Genomic DNA, 24,130 nt, shown 5'->3' on the forward strand with positions numbered 1-24,130 from the left:
TTCCTTTTATCTTTTCAGCAAAGAATTTGCAGTACATAAAAATATTGTCAAACTATTTATTGAATAATACAATCTCTAATTTGTTTATTTAATTCAGACAAACAGCATAATTAACAATGTACTTTGGATAATTTCAGAGGATGTTTATCTTTTTATTTTTGCTGCATTCTAATATTTTTCAAAGGCTACTCTCTTTTTCATATTCTATTTACAAATGTTATCAGCATCAACTTATATTTTAATCTTAAATATTAATGATATTATCTTCCTGATTATTAAAGTTTATTGTCAAATTTAAGTGGAGAACTTAGAAAAGCAGAAAGAAAAATGGTTCTTAAAATTCTGATACTTAATAATGACCAGAAGTGATATTTTGGCATACCTATATTTCTTTGTCTCCTCCTTCTCTGTACTCATATTTCTACATTTGTATTTTTTTCAAAGAATACTTTTTGAGGTATTTTTAACCTACATTTTTTGTACGATTCTATCAATTAAAATGCAATGAATGGCTTTCTGTGTCCTTAAGTATTCCAAATACAATTTAATTTTATAGGGATAATGAATTGTATTATCTTATGGCTATGCTATGTCAGGGTTATTTAACTAATTCCTTTCATTGTACACTCCTCTTTTTTGGCTCTTAATAATACTGTTTTTAAAAAGTTCCTGTAGACAAATGTTTAGTTTCACATTATGCATTTTTACTGTGTATTACTAGAAGTTGAATACACAGGTCCAAATCTATGTACATATTTTGGGCTTTCAATATGTATTGTCAGATTGCTCTAGAAAAAGGTTGTATCAGTTATATTGACCATTTTTCAGTGTACAAATTTTCTATTTCTTCATTCAATTTATTTCCACATAGAATTGTTTTCTTAATTTCATTTTTCGATTGTTCTTTTCAAGTGTACAGAAAAGCAATTGATTTTCAGCATTGATATTGTATTCTGCAACCATGTCGAACTCATTTACTAGTTTTAATATGTTAATGGATTCCCTAGAATTTTATTTTTTTAAACTTTTAAGTTTGGGGGTACATGTGCAGGTTTGTTACATAGGTAAACTCAGTCATGGGGATATGTTTTACAGATTTTTTCATCACCCAGGTATTAAGCTTAGTAACCATTCGTTATTTTTTATGATCCTCTTCCTCCTCCCACCTCCCACCATCCCATAGGCTCAAGTGTGTGTTGTTCCCTTCTATGTGTCCATGTGTTCTCATCATTTAGTTCCCACTTCTAAGTAAGAACATGTGGTATTTGGTATTATGTTCCTGTGTTAGTTTGATAAGTATAATGACTTCCAACTCCACCGATGTTCCCACAAAGGATGTGATCTCATTCTTTTTATGGTGGCATAGCATTCCATGGTGTATATGTACCACATTTTCTTTATCTAGTCTACAATTGAAGGGCATTTAGGTTGAGTCTATGTCTTTGCTACTGTGAATAGTGCTGCAGTGATAATATGCATTCATGTGTCTTTATGGTAGAATGATTATACTTCTTTGGGTATTTACCCAGTAATGGGATTGCAGTGTCGAAGGGTAGTTCTGTTTTTAGGTCTTACAGGAATCGCCACACTGTTTTTCACAATGGTTACACTAATAATTAGACTTCCACCAACAGTGAATAAGCGTTCCTTTTTCTCCACAACCTCTCCAGCACTGTTAGTTTTTGACTTATTAATAGCCATTCTGACTGATGTGAGATAGAATTCTCCATATATATAGTAATATGTTATCTGTAAATAGAGAAAGCTTTAATTCTTCCTTTCTATTCTGGATACCTTTTACTTTTTTAGTATCTAATTTCTAGAACTTTTAGTGCAATGTTGAATAGAAAAACATCTTTGTCTTGTTCCTGGAAGCATATATTTTAGACCTTTAAATATAAATTTAACAACAGTTTTCTTTTTTTAAATTTCCTTTATTAGGTTGAGGAAGTTCCCTTCTATAGTTTGTTGAGTATTTTTATCTTGAAAGACCTGGATTTTGTTAATTTTATTATCCACCTAATGGCCATGTTTTTGTTCTTTATTCTCCTAATATAGTTAATTATATTGATTGAGTTTTTAATGTTAAACCAACCTTGCATTGTGAAATAAATCTCACTAGATCATAAGATATAATTCTTTTTATGTATTGCTGAATTCAATTCCCTGGTATTTTGATGAAGGTTTTTGCATCTATACTTATAAGGAGTATTGGTCTATAGTTTGTAAGTCTTATTTTTTTTCTTGTGATACCTTTGTTTCAAATATCAGGCTAATATTGGCCTCTTAGAATAAATTGCAAAATGGTGTCTCCACTTCTATTTTGGCAGTATTTGTGAATGATTGAATTAATTATTTAAATTGGTGTTATATTTCATAATTCAAGTCATCTGGTCCTTAGATTTTTTAAAAATATGTTGATTTTAAAGTAGGCATTGAAGGGACATACCTCAAAATAATAAGAGCCATCTATGACAGACCCACAGCCAACATCATACTGAATGAGTAAAAGCTGGAAACATGCCCCTTGACAACCAGCACAAGACAAGGATGCTCTCTCTTACCACTCATATTCAACTTAAGTCCTGGCCAGAGCAGTCAGGCAAGAGAAAAAAATAAAGGGTATCTAAATAGAAGGTCAAATTGTCCCTGTTTTCAGACGACATGATTCTATCTCTAGAAAACCTCACAATCTCAGCCCAAAAGCTCCTTAAGCTGATAAACAACTTTAGCAAAGCTCCAGGATACAAAATCAGTGTACGACATCACTAGCATTTTTGTGGGGTGGAGACAGAGTCTTACTCTGTCATCCATGTTGGAGTGCAGTGGCATGATCTCAGCTCACTGCAACCTCTGCCTCCCTGGTTCAAGCAATTTTCCTGCCTCAGCCTCCTGCGTAGGTGGGAATACAGGCATGTGCCATCATGCCTGGCTAATTTTTGTGTATTATTTTAGTAGAGATGGGGTTTTGCCATATTAGCCAGGCTGGTCTTGAACTCGTGACCTCAGGTAATCCGCTGGCCTTGGCCTCCCAAAATGCTGGGATTACAGGCATGAGCCACTGCACCAGGCCAAAAATCACTAGCAGTTTTATAAACCAACAACCAAGCCAAGAGCCAGATCAGGAATGCAATTTCATTCACAATTGCTACAAAAAGAATACAATATCTAAGAATATAGCAACCCAGGGAGGGATATTTCTTTCCAAAAGAAGGGAAATGTGTATTCACATCCATACAAAGACTTTTATGTGAATGCTCATAGCAGCATTATTTACAATAGCTTAAAAGTAGAAACAACACAAATGTCTATCACCTGATAAATGGATAAACACAGTGTGGTATAACCATATGCTAGAATACTCTTTGGCAGTATAAAGGAACAAATTGCTGATATGTGCTGCTCAGTAAATAAACCACAAAAATGTTATTTGAAGTGAAAGCAGCTAGATACAAGAAAATACATTTCATATGAGTCCATGAAATTTCCAGAGAGACAATCTATAGAGCAGATGAGTGGTTACCTGGAGTTAGGCAAACTGGCATAAAGAAGCTCTTGGGGGTGATGGAAACATTCTAAAACTTAATTGTGGTGATGGTTGAACAATTCTATAAATTTACTAAAAAACATTTAATTGTACCATTTGGTGAAATATATCTCAATACAGCTGTTAAAGGTATAAAAAGTTATGAATTTAATCTGCTGTGATAGGCGCATATTTATTAAAATTTTCTATTTCTTCTTGAGAAGTTTCATCTAAGTTATCTAATTTATTGACATACATGTATTAATGGTGTTATTCTTTTTATTTCTGTAAGGTAGGTAATAGTTTAGTTCATTCTTTCATTCCTGATTTATAATATTGAGCCATCTCTCTTTTTATCTTGGTCAGCATATCTAAAGTTTAGTCTGTTTTGATAATATTTTCAAGATCTAACTTGGTATTTCTGATTTGCTGTATTATTTTTGATTCTTAATTTCATTCATTTCCATGTTATCCTTTATTATATATTTTTTCTGTTTGATTTGATCTTCTATTCTTATTTCTAATTGTGGAATGTTAGGGCATTGATTTGAGATATTTCATTTTTTAAATATAGGTATCGCAGCTACATACTTTCCTCTAACTACTGTTTTATATTTATCGCGAAAGTTTTGATATGTTTTATTTTCATTTTTACTCTTCAAAATATTTTGCAAATTCTCACGTAAGTTATTTTTGACCTATTAGTTATTTGGTGTCTCTTGTTTAATTTCCACATACTTGTGAATTTACCTAGTTTGTTTGTTATTGATTTTTGATATAATTCCCTTATAGTTAGAGAACATAATTTATTTTATTTAAATCACTTTAAATTTATTCCAACTTCTTTCATGACATTCTATGTAGGTTATTTAACTATGTTGAAGTAAGTCTGAAACAACACATCCACATCCACATTACATCTGGATGTGTATGTGTCTGGTGGTGTATGTGTGCACATGTGTGCAATGGCGAAGGGAAGAGTGCTGATTATTTTAAAAATAAACTTTGCATGATTATTTTTTCAAATATGTATTTTATGATGCTGATTTTTAAAAACCGTCTAAATAAAAAGAAACAATACTTTTCTGAGAAGTTAATATTCTGATGTTATGTCATTCTCCTATATAATGTTTATATCTCACATGTTCATAGAAGTATGCCGACACACACACACACACACACACACACACACACACACACTCTTTTGACAAGAAAAAAACCCGAAATTTTGTGCAGTAATTTATTGGTTTTTAAAATTATGTTAAGGCCAAGTTTATATATTTTTCTAATAAGTCTATATTGTGATTTTATATTTTCATATAATTGAAACATATATAAAAATATTTTACTTAAGGATCTTGAAAATTAGAAAAATCTGTAATACAGTTTAAGTATCTTACATGACTTTTTTTGAGAATGTATTGGATACATTTATATATTATATTTAGATAATAGTCCACTAACAGCAATTTAAAAAGTTCTAAGTATTTTTAAATGTTTAGGATTCTAGAAATTGATTATAAAATTAAAATTAATTTTATATATTTAAATTTCAATGGAGTGCCACACTTCTCTTGGATCCTGAATCATTCTACATTAACTGGTTATTTTAAAAGAAGATTTACTTAGTGTATTGGAGTGTAATTCACTTCAACAATGAGAAGAACATATAAAATCCCGCTGAGACAGCACACCCTTTGAGAATTTGTTCTATAAATTTGTGCCAGTAAGGCAAATTGATTATCTACTTTCCAGTTATTTCAGATGTCCTCCACTATATTTATTGCTAGGTGTAAGTTGTCTATCTTTATACGTGTGTCGAAATGTAAATAGCAAATTGATGTTCTCTCGGTTGACCTATGTAGCAGGAAAATGTGAAATCAACAATACATGATTGATTTATTATTCGTTGTAGACCTTCCTTTCCTATACTGCACCAGGTTTGAGCACAACCTGAAGTGCTAGTAGTCAATTGCAGTTGTATTTGGCATCCTCAACTGGATTTGTTTATTTACTGTAAGTCACTCTTGTGGTCTACTAACATGTCTTCTTGGCCAATATATAGAATTGTACTTCCCTATATGGTAGTCATATGTGTGGCTATTTGAATTAAAGCTTAAATGTATTAAAATTAAGTCCAACAGAAATGTTGTTTCTTCATCACAATACCTACATTTCAAGTTCTGTAGATTCACATGTGGCTATTTTACAATGCAGAACTTTTTTTTCCACGACAGAAAGATGCTTTGGACAGCACCATCATTATCATAGATCTTTCCCTATTATCACTCTTACTTTTCCTGCTGCTTTGACCCAGGTTTTGCCCTGAGGCACAGGCTGATTAATTTTCAGTGGCTTAGTTACTCTTCAGCTCTTTGCAACTTTCGCCTTTGCTGCTCTGTATTTTTCCTGCAGTTTTTGAATATAAGGGAGAATTGTTCACCTTTTTTTCCCGCTACCCTTGATCTGTGATTTAAGGATGTGCAGAACCTTGGGTAAACCTTTCATAATAGTTATTCTAGATTTACAATCATTCTTACAGGAAGATAATTCCTCAAGGATTAAAGGAAAGAACATTTGAATGACACTCCTTTTCAATTCATAAACATGTCTCTAGCAACACTGGACTCGGTCCTGAAATCTGACTTCATTAGAGTATCCTTTTAAATTTGAGGTATTCCTGTCTTTGTATGACAGTATTTGGGAAATCACTTAAAATAGCACACATCACAAAGCGTTCAAAGTTTTCCTTCCTCATTGAATACCTCAGTGATTTTATAATGATAGGGCTTGTCTTTTTTTCAATGTGTCACTTTGTTTCTGTATAAAAGATAAGCCTTGTAATCTTGCAGTATTGTTGAAGGGAGAAGACTTCCATGGGCAAAGGACTCATGGAACCTCCTAATTTGGCATTCTGTGTAATTATAGACCTACTTTGGATAAAAACATATTTTATGCAAATTATGTGTGAAGATGTCAGTTAAGAGAAGACAAGTCCAGTATGACTTTTCACCCATACATACTTGATAATCAGAGAAGGCAGGGATTAACCCTCAGCCTTGTTAATTCACCACACAGTTTTAGAAAAATTGTGTTTCAGGAAGGAGAAAGGCTTCATACTTAAAAGAGACAGTTAAAGGCTGAGATGAGTACATTGAATTATCTTGATAATTACCAACAGTCATTATCATTGACAGTCACCAACAATCATCAACAAAAGCAGCATCAAACATTTTAAAATAAAGCCCTCAGTCTGGTCCTGTATTAAACCTATCTTGTAATTTCAGCTTTCTACTCTTATAATCCCTAACTTTGGAACCCAGCACTAGTCCCAAAGACAGACAGAAAAGGCTCAAGCCCCAGTAACTGTCAGGATTCAATTCATCATGACTCAGATTCCTCTTTATTTCAGTTGTTCTCCAAAAGTGGAGCATCCTGTGAATAACTTCTCTTTCCTGTCAGCTCTGATTCCCCTCACGTTTAGCTTCCCTTCCCTTTTTCTCTACCCCTAGGATCCCTACACTTCTGTAAGTCCTCTATATTTTTCGGTCTTCCTTTTTCTTCGTGATTTCTTCTTATTGGGAACATGGCTATCTCAACAACACTGTTTTTTTTTTGTTTTGTTTTTTTTTTTTTTTTTTTTTTTTTTTTTTTAATAGCATTTCCTATGAATCTTGCTGTGGGTCTAGAAGTGATCTTTTCTGGAGGCCGTGTTCCCTGGGGTGATTTTTCTAGGGGGTCTTTATCTGTTAAAAATGCCTGCTTCTGGCTGGGTGTGGTGGCTCACACCTGTAATCCTAGCACTTCGGGAGGCCTAAGGGGGCGGATTGCCTGAGATCAGGAGTTCGAGACTAGCCTGGTCAACATGGTGAAACCCCATCTCTACTAAAAATACAAAAATTAGTTGGGTGTAGTGGTACACACCTGTAATCTCAGTTACTAGGGAGGGTGAGGCAGGAGAATTGCTTGAACCCAGGAGGTGGAGGCTGCAGTGAGCCAAGATCATACCACTGCACTACAGCCTGAGCTACAGAGTAAGACTCCATCTCAAAAACAATACAATAGATAAAATAAATAATTTTTAAAAACCTGCTTCTTTGAATTTTGTATTGTGTGAGTTTGCCAGTTACCCTCTTGTGAAATCTCTGGTGAGTGGTCTTTTGTGAATAGTCATCTCCAGACATGCTCTTAGTCACTGCCAGACAGACTCGTAGTATACCTGGCACCCTACTCATCTCATTTTCTGAGTGATATCAGTATCCACATGGAAGTTTATCCAGAACCCTGGCCACACACTTTTTTTCTTCTTATTTCTATTGATGTGGAAGAAACTAAGTGACACACACTGAAAGAAAAGACGAGTCCTATCATTATAATTTTCCTATTTGCTCACATTTCCAGTCTCATCAGCTTCTGGTAAAAACAAATCTCCATCCAGCAATCAGATAAAGATGACAGTTTGGGAAACTTTAAAATATGAGTACACATTATTAATATATGAAAGAAGCCTTAAAATAAAATAGTAGCCTAAAGTAAAATAATATTATAATATGTATGACATTAATAATCAAGTTAAGAAAAAAAACCAGATGAACCAGATATGGAAAAATAGAAATGAGGCATGAAATATAACTAGTTGCTGATGATTAAATACTAAGAAATTCCAGGGAAATAAGATGAAGCAAAGTTTTTGTTGTTTTTTTCTTTAGCTATGAAATATCAAAACAGGTTGTATTTGTACATGAAATACTACATCTTTATTTAATTTATTCCTTGATGTCTGCATGCTGATGCCACTGCAGAAATAAATAATCATGGGAATAAATTGCTTGCTTTTTTTGACAAAAGAATTGAAACCTTGAGAAAAATAACAGATGAGCACTATTTTATGCTTGTATAATTTGGTTATAAGAACAGACTGTACATAAGATTCTATGATAGAAAATGAAATCAGCAGTGGTATGACCAGCTAAAGTCAAATAAAAATAAAAATCCAAGTGTTTTGTATATTAGGGCAATTTGAATGACTAGAGCTGGATGTATGCACTTTATATTATCCAGCTCTTTTATTTAAAACTGTTTAGATTGTCAGCACCGAGTTTATGAGTATAGCACAGCACTAGATATATGTAACCTCTGAACCCATCAATGCTTGTTATCATGATCTTGGAGGTTTTGACATGTGAGAAGTACTATTATTCTTCCCTTTTCACATTTAAAATATTCACATTCTTGCCTGTTTTCTACCTCCCACCTCTAGACATTTACCAAGGTATCATAGAGTAATAGGGTTGACCATCTTAATATTTTTAAAAGATAAATAATGTGAGGTTTTGATAAAAACATCAACACAAAGTTTAAAAACGTCATTAGAGAAAATGTTTTTATTTTTAATTATTTGTAATGTAACTTGAAATACAATAAGATTTTTTCATATAATGTAAATATTTTAGCACTGATACTCTGTAGTGTTTTCAGCTGTGGTATAAATCAATTTTATTTTTATCAATTTAAATTTCTAATAAATTATGTAATTTATGATTTTATTTTCAAAATTGAGATTTGGACCAGAGCAACTTTTAAATTCTATATACACACCCTTCCCCTGGTTTCTCAATTTTTAATTGATCAGCTCACGTTGAGGGAGGAAATGGTTAGTTAGAGTTCAAGGGTTTAGAACATTTCAATTTTCAAATGAGCAGCTGGTCAGAGGAATCCGTCTAAAACATAGGGTGCTAATAGGTGAGAAGAATAGTTAAGCTGTATAATCACAATAAATATAATAATTTAATTTGTGACTTAATATTTACCCCTAATCTAATAGTCTCTCAATCATTTTGCAAAAATGGATCTTTATTTTTTATTTTTCTGGAACCTTGAGATCATCAAATGGCAGATATCTAGAGAGTTTTTGGAAACCTGATCAGCCTCTCTTTCCTTTATGCTTTTTCTTTTTAAAATATTATAACAATATAACATTTAAATAAGATAATTTATTGAGAAGTCTATATGATGTAAGTTAACCAATTTAAAGTAGGCAATTCAGTACATTCATAATGTTTCATGTATTACACTTATGTCTTTAACCCATTTTGATTTAATTTTTGTATATGATGTAAGATAAGTGTTAAGTTGATTCTTTTTCATGTGGATATACAGTTTTTCCAGCACTACTTGTTCAAGAGACTGTCCTGTCCCCATTAAGAGTTCATGGCACCCTTGTCAAAAACCATATGATCATATATGAGTGTTATGTCTGGGCCCTCTATTCTATTTTATTGGTTGATTTGTTTTTATGCCAGTGCCACAATCTTTTGATTACTGTAGATTTGTTATGTGTTTTAAAATCAGGGAGTCTGATTTCTCCAACTTCGTTCTATTTTTTCATAAGTATTTTGGCTATTTGGGAATCTCTTGAGATTCCATATGAAGTTTAAGATGACGCTTCTATTTCTGCAAAAAGTGCCATTGGTATTATGATTGAAATTGTGTTGAATCTATAGATTACGTCATGTAGTATGGACCTCTTAAATGATATTGTCTTCTAACTCAACAATATAGGATGTCATTCCATTTATTTGTGTATGTTTTAATTTCTTTCACCAATGTTTCATAGTTCAAATGTACAAACTTTGGCCTTCTTAGTTGAGTTTATTCCTAAGTATTTAATTTCTTTTTGATGCTATTGTAAATAGAATTGTCTTTATTTTCCTTTGGAATTTTTCATTTGTAGTGTATAGAAACATAACTGACTTTTCTGCTTTAATTTTGCATTATGCAAATTATATGAATTCTTTTATTAGTTCTAACAGGGTTTCTTGTTTTCATTTATCTGTGAAATTTTTAGAATTCATTCATCCATTTAGCTAACTATATATTTGGATCGGGAAGTTTAATTCATTTACATTTAAATAAATTATTGATAAATCCCACTTGATTTACTCCTGGGATGCAAGGATAATTCAAAATATACAAATCAGTAAATATGATACACCATGTTAACAGAATGAAGGGTAAAAATTATATAATCACCTCAACATATGCAGCAAAAGCACTTGACAGAACTCAATATATTTCTATATAAAAATACTCAACAAAGTAAATATAGAATGAATATGCCTCAATGTAATAAAGGCAATCTCTGACAAGCCCACAATTAACATCATACTCAATGAAGAAAAATTGAAAGCATCTCCTCTGAGATCAGGAACAAGACAAGGATACCCACTCTCACCACTTATTTTCAACATAGTGCTAGAAGCCCTAGACAGAACAATTAGGCAAGGGAAAGAAATAAAAGAAATTTAAATTAGAAAGGAAGAAGTACTTTTTTTTCTGTTTTAAGATGACATAGTTCTATATGTAGAAAAACCTAAAGATTCTACCAAAAAACTATTAGATCTATTAAACAAATTTAGTAAAGTTGCAGGATACAAAATTAACATTCAAATTTAGTTGTGTTTCAGTTTACTAGCAATTAGCCATTCAAAAGAAATGAAAAATCTCATTTACAATAACATGAAAAACAATATAATCCTTAGGAATAAATTTAACCAAGGGAATAAAAGACTTAAACACTGAAAACTATGAGACACTGATGAAAGAAATTAAAGAAGACACAAAGAAATGAAAAGACATGTATCCATGGATTAGAAGACAAAATTATTAAAATGTTCATACTACCCAAAATAATCTACAGAGTAAATGCTATCACCATCAAAATCCAAATGAATTGCTATAAATCTGTTCATATTTTCTGTTTCTTCTTGAGTCAGATTGTGTAATTTGTGTTTTCCAGGAATCTGTCAATTTCATCTAGGTTATATAAGGTAATGGTGTACAGCTGTACATGGAATTCTCTTTGAACTATCCCCCACCCCCACTGCCTTTATTCTTTTTTGAGACAGTCTTGCTTTGTCACCTAGGCTGGAGTGCAATGGCATGATCTCGGCTCACTGCAACCTCTGCCTCCCAGGTTCAAAGTATTCTCTGGCCTCAGCCTCCCAAGTAGTTAGGATTACAAGTGCCCGCAACCATGCCCGCCCGGCTAGTTTTTGTATTTTTAGTAGACACAGGGTTTTTCCATGTTTGTCAGGTTGGCCTCCAACTCCTGACCTAAGCTGATCCACCTGCCTCAACCTCCCAAAGTGCTGGGTTTGCAGGCGTGAGCCACCATGCCTGGCCTAATTACCCATTTTTTTATGTGGTTGATAGTAATGTCTGTAATCTCATTTTTTATTTTAGTTATTCATTTCTTCTCTCAACTGTCAGACTAGTTTAAAGTTTTGTCATTTTTTAAATGTTTTCTAACAGCCAACTTTTTGTTTTATTGATTGTTATGATTTCTCTTTGTTGATATTCTCATTTTGTACATACATTATTTTCATGATATTCTTTTGTTCTTTTCTGTGGTTTCCTTTAGTTCTGTGGTTTTAAAGTCTTTTTCTAATAAAGTCCTATGGCTGGACTTTCTTAATAATCTTTGTTTTGTTTTTGGTTATTGAAAACTGGACATTTGGATATTATAATGTGGTAACTCTGTACATCAGATTATCTTCCTTTCCCTGGGTTTACTCTTCTGGCTTGTTGAAGGGTATAGTCATCCATTTTGTTTATTGACTTTTCAAAACTATTATTGTAAAGAATACATTCTTTGCTATTCATGGTCACTGAAGTGTCTGTTCCTTTGTCTGGTGTTGAGTAGTGTTTTGAGATATATTTCCTTAAATTGCAGGAACTAAAATAATCAGACACATTAACAAATCATCTATTAGAGTCTTTTTGGATAGAGTGTCCTGAGGCACTTCAGCAGTTAGCGAGGTTGTTTACAATATTTTCTTAGGTTTTACTTACCGCTTGCACTTAGCCTAGAGTCAGACGAAGATGAAAGTTGAGCATCGTCTCAGGAATTTTCTGAGCACATGTCCTACCCTGAGTACTCTTGATGCTTTCTAAATTTTCCAGGGCACTTTTAAATGCCTTAATTTCTCCGAACGCTTCCCTGCTTTTATTTTCAGACTTTGAGTAGTGTTTGTATGTCTCAACCATAATATTCTGTCTGGTGGCTTTGGGTTTTCTGTTTATCTTATAATATTTTTGAACAATTTCACTTCTTTTCTGCCTTGATTGAGTTCAAACATAGGCAAAACATGGCAAGCACCTTGCATCAGTTCTTCATGTAGCCCCAAGAATGTTGGAAGAGACAAATACAATAATTTCTGAATAAAGTCTGCTCTGTTTTATCAAAAACCAGGTACCTTTGTTTAAGTTCCTTGTAGATTCTGCATATTAAACCTTCATCAGATGGGTAGATTGCAAATATTTTCTTCCATTGTATAGGTTGCCTGTTCACTCTGATGCTAGTTTCTTTTGCTGTGCAGAAGCTCTTTAATTTAATTAGATCCCATTTGTCAATTTTGGCTTTCGTTGCAATTGCTTTTGGTGTTTGAGTCATGAAGTCCTTTCCCATGCCTATGTCCTGAATGGTATTGCCTAGGTTTTCTTCTAGGGATTTTATGGTTTGGGGTTTTATATTTAAGTGTTTAATCCATCAAAGGATATGAACAGACACTTCTCAAAAGAAGACATTCATGTGGCCAGCAAATATATGAAAAAAAGTTCATTATCACTCGTCTTTAGAGAAATGCAAATCAAAATCACAATGAGATACCATCTCATGCCAGTCAGAATGGTGATTATTAAAAAGTCGGGAAAAAATAGATGCTGGTGACGCTGTGGAGAAATATGAACACTTTTGCACTGTTGAAAGTGTAAATTAGTTCAACCATTGAGGAAGACAGTGCAGCAATTTCTAGAACCAGAAATACCATTTGACCCAGCAATTGCATTACTGGGCATATACCCAAAGGATTATAAATCTTTCTACTATAAAGACACATGCACACGTATGTTTATTGCAGCATTATTAACAATAGCAAAGACTTGGAACCAGCTCAAATGTCCATGAATGATAGACTGGATAAAGAAAATGTGGCACATATATGCCATAGAATACTATGCAGCCATAAAAAAGAAAGAGATCATGCCCTTTGCAGGGACCTGGATGAGACTGGAAGCCATCATCCTCAGCAAACTAACACAGGAACAGAAAACCAAACACCATATGTTCTCACTCATAAATGGGGGTTGAATGATGAGAACACACGGACACAGGGAGGAAAACATCACACACTGGGGCCTGTTGGTGGGTGGAGGGCAAGTAGAGGGAGAGCATTGGGACAAATACCTAATGCATGTGGGGATTAAAACTTAGATAATGGGATGACAGATGCAGCAAACCACCATGGCACATGTATACCTATGTAACTAACCTGCACATTCTGCACATGTATGCCGGAACTTAAAGTAAAATAAAACATTTAATTTAATTTAATTAAAAAAATAAAAAATCAGGTCTCAGGGTCTTGCACTGGGAAATGAACGCTGCTAGCCTCAAGACAACTGCTGAGTTAGAGGGAGTAGAACAAGGGCAAGTGAAAGTGCCACAGAGATTTCCTGCTGTTTTTAAGTTGTCTTTTTTCTTGATTCAGTGTTCACTTGATTGCTGTAAACTGTTGACTTTTTTACAGTTCTGATAACATGGTTCCTGACATTTTTTGTGTGTTTTTGATGTTTCTGTTGGGCCTTGGCCATTTATAGCTGCCTGTTTACCATATGGCTGAAGCCAGCCTTTTTAGTTTTGATAAATCCCAGACATGCAGATCGACTCTTTCTTTTCTGTTTGATGCAGACTCTGTGTTTTCATCAAGACTGGACCACATTTTCTTTTTTTTGAAATGAAGGGCTAGCACTATATAATTGCAAATATATTTTACAGCTCTGAGTGTTAATTGTTTTATGATTCACCTTCCTAGGTGCTGATATTGTCAGTCCATTTTGAGTTTTGAATCCAGATGTATAAAAATCAGAGCCAAGGCATTTGCTTTAACTTTTAAAAAAATGTGCATATGCTAAAAGTCTCTTTCTGCTATATGAATATTAACAAATGTATACAATTGTGCAAAAAATGCCAAAATCAATATAGAGAACAGTTGCATCACTTTCTGTACTTTTTTCTTGTGTGTATTATTATAGGCTGTGAAGGGTAGTAGGTGGATGAAGGGGAAGTGTGGGTGGTTAATGAGTACAAAAACATAGTTAAAAAGAATAAATAAGACCTAGTATTCAACCTCTCCTCCAACTCCAGTCCATGAGAAACACTAATCTGAATTTGACCCCATAATTTTGCCTTTTATAAAATGCCATATAAGTGAAATCATTGGTATTCATAAGGTAATCATGAAGTTTTCAGTCTGACTTCTCTCACTTAGCATAGTACATTTGAAATTCATCCACATTATTGTATGCAACAGTAGTTCATTCTTTTTATTGTTGAAAAGCAAGTTTGTTATTCATTCACCATTTAGAGGGCATTTGGATTATTTTCAGTTTTTGGCCATAATAAAAAAGTTGTATGAATAAGTTTCACTTCTGTTGGGTAAACACCTAAATTTGGGAGTCCTGAGCTTTATGTGAAATATGTACTTAACGTTCCAATAATGAAGAAACTTGTTTTTCAAAGTAACTATAAAATTTTGCATTCTCATGAGCAATGTATAAATGTTTTAGGTGTTCACATGTTATTTTTGTTTAAGCAATTCTGATAGGTGTGAAGTGATACTTCATATGGTTTCAATTTGCATTTCCTTAATATGAAACATCTTTCCATGTGCTAATATATTATTTGTATAGCTTCTTTTCGGAAGTGTCTTTTCAAATTTTTTACAAACTTTTTTCATTAGTTCATGTTTAAACTTTGGGTATTCTTTATGTATTTTGGATAAAGATAGATTTTTTGTGAGAAATGTCTTTTGACTTATAACTATTTTCTTAATAATGTCTTAAAATAACAGATTAAACAATTGATGCTGTACAATTTAATTGCTTTTAAATAGATGATCTAATGATTGCTATTGCATTTAAGAATCTTTGCTTTCCCAAGGATTACAAAGATTCTTTTTTCTATAATTTCTTCCTAAATATTTACTGCTTTGGATTTTATATTTAAAATCTGGTTCATTTCGAATGAATAAGAATTATTTAAAATTTATTTTTATTTTTTAGAATCATTTTTGAACTAATTAAAAATGAACCATCTTGTTTTAAATAATGTAGTGCAATGTCGCAAGATAATTTCATTTTTTAAAAGTGCTTTTTAAAAACTGCTGTTTGGCTAAATAAAGTGTCCTATATTTCTCAAAGGAAAAATTAACGAGTATAATGTATTTTTTCTATCAGGTGGTGATAGTTAAATTTATCATTCAAGTTCGGATTAATTTCTTTGAGTCTTCAAAACTCTACACTGAATATTTGTCTAGTCCTCCTTCGGATCCAATAACAGTACCACTTATCCGACCATGTTATGTTCATGCTACTGGTATGTAAATATGAAATAATCAATTGGTGTTGGTAGGCCAAAGATTTACACTTACATATCTAAAAGATTTAAAAAAAGAATATGATATTTATTTTTCATAAATAGAAATATTAGAAAATAAAATATTGATAAGATTCCTTTGTGTGTCACTTAAATTGTATCTATGAGATTTGAATGTTCATAAGCAGCACAGATATACTCTCTGGTAAGTAACTTGATAAAAAATGAGAATAGAATTAAAATCAGGCCAATTTAGTACGTTACTGTGTGGTCGATTTTAAATAATTAAGGTGAAATATAAATTATTGTAATATTACAAAATACATTTGATATAAAATAAAACAATAAGAACTATGTTCAAGAATATATCTCTATTCCAAAGGGATGGATTACTAAAAGACTAAGTACATGAAAAGAAGAAGTGTTTTACAAATTTGAACATTTTGCTCAATATTTACTCATTTTCTTCAAATATAAAAAAATAAAAAGTGATGTACTCTGCAAATTACATTTTTCAAGTTGGCCTTGCTTTCAATCCTATGTGTGTATTTTTCATGAAAAGAAGTCTATATTTTGTTTTTATAGTTCTGATATTAAGTTAAATTGCCATTAATTATAAAATAGTAGGGAGTTTCATATCAGTTAATAATTATATTTGGCAACTGGTAAGAGAGGTCTAACTAAAATAGCATGAATGTGATAAAAAATAGTTAACTATCACTTAAAATCCAGAATTAGGAATTCCACAGCTGATATGGAGGCTCAGTGAAGTTCAAGTTTTTCTTTGTTTTAAGAATTTCTTTTTGAAAGTAATTATAATCTAATATTGCTTCTTGAGTTAGATAGATAAGCTTTCAAAACATTTACTTGTTTGAAAATTAAAAATTAAGATAGCATTGTTAAAGAGAATTGGAAAATGTAGAAATAAAAATATTATCTGAAATTCAAATATTTAAAGTTCTTAATATTTTATCTTTTTTGTTCTATACATTGCTTTTGTTAATTTATTGTTAAATATGCTTATGATCTTACTGCTTATGCTAAGTTGAAACCAGCTGTGTTTCATTTTATTTTTTACTTTTTTGGGGTACACAGTAGGTGTATATTTTTGTGGGACACATGAGATGTTTTGATACTGGCATGCAATGGGTAATAATCACGTCATGGAATATGGGGTATCCATCCTATCAAACATTTATTCTTTGTGTTACAAATAATTCAGTGATACTCTTGGTTATTTTTAAGTGTACAATTAAATTATTATTCACTATAGTCACCCTGTTGTGCTAGCTAATACTAAGTCTTATTCATTCTTTCTAATTATGTTTTGAACCCGTTAACTGTACACTTTTCCTCCCCCTCATCCACCTACTACCCTTCACAGCCTATAGTAACCATCCTTCTACTCTGTCTGCATGAGCTCTATCGTTTTCATGTGTAGATCCTACAAATAAGTAAGAACATGTAATATTTGTCTTTCTGGCTTGGCTTATTTTGCTTAATATAATGACCTCCAGTTCCATTTATATTGTTGCTAATGACAGGATCTCATTCGTTTTATGGATGAATAGTACTCCATTGTATATATGTACCACTTTTTCTTTGTCCAGTAATCTGTTGATAGAACCTTAGGTTGCTCCCCAATTTGGCTATTGCGAACAGTGCTGCAACAAACGGGGGAGGGCAGATATCTCTTTGATATACTGATTTCCTTTCTTTTGGGTATATGCCCAACAGTGGGACTGCTGGATCATATGCTAGTCTATTTTTATGTTTTTTTTTAGGAATCCAAACTTTTCTCATAGTGGTTCTACTAACTTATATTCCCATCAACCAACAGTGTACAAGGGTTCCCTTTTCTTCTTATCCTTGCCAGCATTTGTTATTGCCTGTCTTTTGGATAAAAGCCATTTTTACTGGGGTGAGATGATATCTCATGTAGTTTTGATTTGCGTTTCCCTGATGATCAATGATGTCGAGCACATTTTTATATGTCTGTTTGCCATTTGTGTTTTCTTCTGAGAAATGTCTCTTCTTTTGCTCAATTTTAAATTGGATTATTAGATTTTTTCTCATAGAATTGTTTGAGGTTCTTATATATTCTGGTTATTAACCCATTTGAAGTTTGAAGTTTCTTAATACAAATAAAAATAAAGCTGGTACATGATTCAGCAATCCCACTGCTGGGCATATACTCAAAAGAAAGGAAATCAGTATATCAAAGAGATATCTACGCTCCCATGTTTGTTGCAGCTCTGTTCATGACAGTCAAATTAGGAAGCAACCTAAGGTTCCATCAGCAGATTACTGGATAAAGAACATGTGGTACAGATACACCCCTGTCAGATGGGTAGTTTGCAAATATTTTATCCCATTTGGATACTGTCACTTCACTTTTTGGATTGTTTACGTTGCTGTGCAGAAGATTTTTAACTTGATGTGATACCATTTGTCCATTTTCGCTTTGGCTGCCTGTGCTTATGAGTTACTAATCAAGAAATTTTTGCCTGGACCAATTTCCTGGAGAGTTTCCCCAAATGTTTCCTTGCAGAAGTTTCATAGTTTGAGGTCTTGGATTTAAGTCTTTAATTAATTTTGATTTAATTTTTGTATATGGTGAGAGATAGTGCTCTAGTTTCATTCATCTGAATACGGATATCCAGTTTTCCTGTACCACTTATTGAAGAGAGTCTTTTCCCCATTGTGTTTTCTTGACTTTTTTTGTTGAAAATGAGTTCACAGCAGGTATGCGGATTTGTTTCAGGTTTGTCTATTTCATTTTATTTATCTATGTGTCTTTTTTCTTCCAGTATCATGCTGTTTTGATTATTATAGCTGGATAGTATCATTTCAAGTCAGGTAATGTTATACCTCTAGTTTAGAACTTTTGCCTAAGATAGTTTTGTTTATTGTGGATCTTTTGTGGTTCCACATAAATTTTAGGATTATTTTTCAACTTCTGTGAGGAATGTCATTGGTATTTTGACAGGGATTACATTGAATCTGTAGATTGCTTTGGGTAATATCGATAATTTTACAATAGTGATTCTTCCAAACTGAGAACATGAAATACCATCACATTTTTTGGCACCCTCTTCAATTTCTTTCATTAGTGTTTTATAATTTTCAATGTAGCAATCTTTTACTTCTTTGATTAAGTTAATTTCTAGGTACTTAATTTTATTTATGGCCATTGCAAATGGAATTACTTTTAAAATCGCTTTTTCATATTGTTCGCTGTTGGCATATAGAAATCTGCTGGTTTTTCTGTTGATTTTGTATCTTGTAACTACTGAATTAGTAATTTACAATATTTTTTAGTGTAGTCTTTAGGTTTTTCCAAATACAAGATAATATTGCTCTGCAAACAAAGTTAATTTTACTTCTTCCTTTCCAATTTGTATGCCTTTATTTCTTTCTCTTGTTTGATTGCTCTGGCCAGAATTTCCAATACTATGTTGAATAAGAGTGGAGAAAGTGAGCATCCTTGTCATGTGTCATATCTTAGAGGAAGACTTTCAGTTTGATACTAGCTGTGGGTCTGTCAAATATGACTTTTATTATGTTGAAGTATTTTCCTTCTATCCCCTTGTTTTTTGAGGGTTTTTATCATGAAAGGATGTTGAATTTTATCAAATGTTCTTTTGGTATTAATGGAAATGATCACATGGTTTTTGCCTTTCATTCTGTTGACATGATATATCAGATTGATTAATTTACATATATTGTCTCATCCTCATCCTTGCATCCCATGAATAAATCCCACTTGGTCATAATGAATGATCATTTTAATGTATTGCTGAATTTGATTTGCTAGTATTTTGATGAGGATTTTTACAACAATATTCAATATCAATATCAGTGATATTGGCCTGTTCTTTTTTTTTTTTTTTTGATGTTTCATTGTCTGGTTTTGGTATCGGAGAAATACTGGCCTCATAGAATGAATTTGGAAGTATTCTACTGTCTTCTATTTTTAAGAATAGTTTGAGGAAGATTGGTGTTAGTTCTTCTTTAAACGTTTGGTAAAATACAACAGTAATGACACCAGGTTTTCTTCACTAAGAGACTTGTTATTGGTCTGTTCAGGTTTGAAATTTCCCCCTGGTTCAATCATGTTTCATTGTGTGTGTCTAGGAATTTATCAATTTCCCCTAGATTTTCCAATTTATTGGTATATAGTTGCTCATAGTAGCACTAATGATGCTTTGAATTTCTGCAGTATTAGTTTTAGTAAGTCTTTTTTTAAATCTCTGATTTTATTTATTTGGACTGTCTCTCTCTTTTTTTTTTTTTTTTTTTTTTTTTAGATAGCCTGGCTAAAGGTTTGTCAATTTTGTTTAACTCTTTTAAAAAACAACTTTTTGTTTAATTTGTCTTTTGTATTCTCTTCATTTCAGTTTTTAAAATTTCTGCTCTGATCTTATTTCTTTTTGGATTTTCTGTTTGGGAGATCTCTGCAGCCTTGGATTAGAGGCTGTGTGATGCCAGCACTCACTTAGCTCCCCCAGCTGGTGGCTTATTAGGTCAGGTACCTCCCCAGAACACTGACTCTGGGCCCAGTTCAGCCGCCAGGACTCACCTAGCAATTGCAGTCCCTATGGGCTAGTCAGCCTTTCAATTTTATCTTGGGTTCCACAGAACTTTTTTGAGGTGGCGAGGCTTGTGGGAACTCAAGACTACCGGGATCAGTGACTCACATCTGTCTGGGGCTGGTTTAAACACTCTCTCCATGAGTAGATGTCAGTTGTGTTTGGTTTAGTTTCACTTTCTGCTCTAACAAGGCAGTACCATACTGCCATTGCTGGGGTATATGAAACGGGTGATATCAGTGATTCATGACTGTTTTACCTTCTTCTTCAGTGCCTCTTTCAGTGTTATGAAGTTGAAACCGGGTACTGCTAGTGCTCACTTGATTTTTGGTTCTTATGTAGTTGCTTTTTTTTATGTAGATACTTGTTAAATCATGACCTTGCAGGGAGGACAATTGGTGGAGCCTTCTGTTTCAACATTTTGCTGCAACCATTCTCTCTCTGTTTAATCTTAATAGAAAGTTTTACTTGGATATTGTAGTTTCTTATTAATTATTTAAATTAACCCTGATAGATATTGCAAAAAATTTCATCCTGTAAGTGTCTCTTCTAGGTGACCTAAACATGATCGTAAGCATTTAGATTCTTTCTTCCTTCCTAATATAAACATTGTGATAGCAAAAATTTTTTGTATAATACTTTTTTCTTAGAATTATTTGGAGACATTCTCAAAATGGATTTTATCATTTCTAAAGCACATACATATTAAAGGTTCTTGATGAATTTTGTCATAGAACATTTCTAAAGGGTTGTATGATTTTACTCCCTGCCTGGTGTAAACTCTTATTAATGTTGCCCTAAAGAAATTGGATAACTTAACTGGTAATTTTGATTCACCCATATAATCCTAGTACTATGGGAGGCTGAGGCTATAGGGTCCATTGAAGCTAGAAATTCGAGACCAACCTGGGTAGCATAGTGAGACCCTGTCTCTAAATTAAAAAGAAAAAAAAAGAAAGTAGGTGTATGTGGTGATGTACTTCTGTAGACCCAGTTACTCAGGAGGCTGGGGCATGAGTATCCTTTGAGTCTAGTAGTGAGCAATGATCCTTCCACTGCACTCTACCCTGGGCAACAAAGTAAGGCGCTGTCTATAGAAAAAAAAAGAAATACAGAAAAGAATTTGTATCTCTTTCTATGTGATTAAAAACACATTATTTCAATTTTCAGTTTGATTGCTCATGAGGATAAAAGTTTCCTATCTTTGCTTTTAATTATACATTTTTATGTAACTTGTCTGTTCACATACTTCACCGGTAAGTGAAGTACCTTTGCTTTTTAAGTTTTCATATTCGTCTGATAGATTTGGGTAAGCTCTTTATATTATTTTTATATTTAATGTGAATGTTTTCCAAGATTTGTTATTTGCCTTTAGTGTTATTCATTTTCTGATAGATCTCTTTTTTAACTTCATGGAAAATCTCTCTTGTTCAAGACATCTAACATTGCTTGAAAATTCAGAATATCTTCTTCAACTAGAGGGTTGGTAAATATGTAATGCTTTATTAGATATTTTTTACTTCCACAAAATATATATGTAACGTATTAGCAGATATTTTTGTGCTTCCACAAAGATTAGAGATGTAAAATCAAACATACTTGTATTATGTAACTTAACCAAAACCAAAGTTCACTAATGATTCAAATGATACAAGAAAAATGAGGCAAAGATGTAGCATTACTTCTTCATCTGACAAGATGGGATCTGTCAGACATACCTCTAAATTGTTCTTTTCTTCCTCCCTAGGATTCCTTTTAGTTTTGAATTAACAGATAAAGTTTTAAAATTTTTGTTGTATACGTTTAAGATGTACAACGTTATGTTTTGATACACATATACATAGGAAATGATTTCTATAGTCAGTCAAATTAACATATCCATCATCTCAATCGTCCCACACAGTTAACATTTTTTGGTGGCAAAATTACTTAAAATCTGCTCTCTTAGGAAATTTCCAGTACATAATACAATTAACATTAGTCCTTGCTGTTTATTAGATCATTTTGAATGACATTTATATAAACCTTGTTCCCAAAGAATGCCATTTTTGTTTTATGCTCCTTAATTTTGTACTCTTAATAGTTACATAGATATAAAATGCCTATATGAGAAATTTCTACTCTTTGCCAGCCATGCTCCATAAATTCTTAAAAGCTATGTCTTTTTGATAGGCTATCTAAACAGATATGTCAAAGGCCTTCTTCTTTTAAGTCCACTGGTTAACACCATTTCAATGTTAACAAAAAAGTCTGATCAAGTCCATCATTCCCTTGGCCATTACCTGAATAAAAGAGAATGATTCTCAAGACTGCTATTTCTTTACTTCAAAATTCCCTGTATTCATATTAAAATTAAAATAGGGAAAACAAGGGTTATAACCCAATTATAATGCAATCTATTCTTCTTCTTCTTACAGTTTATCCTATACCACAGAGGCAGCAACTTTCCTCATAATTTATTTAATGAATGCACTATTTAGTGACAAGCATTTTTCCTCATGTGCAACTTTAACCCACTTCTCCATTTTGCTAGTATAATCATACTTTAAATTTCAATTAAACTTTTATTAAGAGTTTTAATTTTTTTTATGCTATGATAAAATTTTTTTCAGTGTCTGTACACCTAAATTAAATTCACATAATTGTTTATATAACACAAAATATTAGTCTTCTTTGGGTGTTTTTCAGTCTTAGTTTGTGGGCTGTACAAAAAGCAGTAGCAGGTAGGTTTGGCTTGCAGATCGTAGTTTACTGACCCCTGTATTAGAGTTTCATAACCATAGGAACAGATTCTATGTCATCTCTCAATTTTCCAACATAGGTTCAGGCCTTAGAAAATGCTCTATACATTGCAGATGCTCAACCCATGCTTAGAGGATGAATCACTGTTAAATAATTTATGGTTCTTTTAATGACATGGTTACCTTGTTTGTGTGTGAATGATTTTGCACTCTCTCTCTCTCTCTCTCTCTCTCTCTTTCTCTCTTTCTCTCTCTCTCTCTGCCTCCCCCGCCCCGCCTTCTCTCTCTCTCTTTCTCTAAGATTCTAGTTAAGTCAAAACATGGTAGACTTAAAGTGGTAAATTATTCCTATTAAATTCAGGATATTTAGAAAGAGACTTAGTTTTCAAAGAAAAGCTCAGTTAAATAATTCAAATGGTACAATGAACTAGAGTTTTAATTATTATGACAGTACATTGTTAATTGCCAAGCCAAGTAGTGTATTGTGCATGGTTATTTTATTTCCTTTCCATTTTTTATTCTTGGAGATAATTGCTTGATTGTCTTTGAATATTTTACTAAATCCTCCAGTTTCACAAAGCTCTGTAATACGCTTGTCAGTACAGTTTTCCACATATTCTAACCTGTCAGATAATAGGCCGTTCCTATTTATTTTCCTGATACATTGCTCCTGGAGCACATCAAACTCTTGTTGCAGTATGAGCTAGATCATTGCTTTCTTTGCAAGATGCATAACTTTTGTGTGAGATTTGTCTTTACTATATTTATGGAAATTCTCTTAAGATTCTTGGATTTCCTGTTTTTTAAATCCTTTGCTTTCCTGTTTTTGCTTCAT

At 32.7% G+C, this 24,130-nt stretch overlaps 1 protein-coding gene across 1 annotated transcript in view; it reads left to right on the top strand.

Annotated features, from left to right (window-relative positions):
- The window catches only part of CFAP47 (cilia and flagella associated protein 47), a 437,978-nt gene that overhangs the window by 88,655 nt on the left and 325,193 nt on the right, over window positions 1-24,130 (top strand). The window contains exon 21 of the mRNA XM_078364097.1: window positions 15,824-15,962. Coding sequence (XP_078220223.1) covers window positions 15,824-15,962 — 139 coding nt within the window. The remainder of the gene's footprint in view (window positions 1-15,823; window positions 15,963-24,130) is intronic.

The sequence above is a fragment of the Callithrix jacchus genome, chromosome X (assembly GCF_049354715.1).
Source record: "Callithrix jacchus isolate 240 chromosome X, calJac240_pri, whole genome shotgun sequence".
Lineage (NCBI taxonomy): Eukaryota > Metazoa > Chordata > Mammalia > Primates > Cebidae > Callithrix > Callithrix jacchus.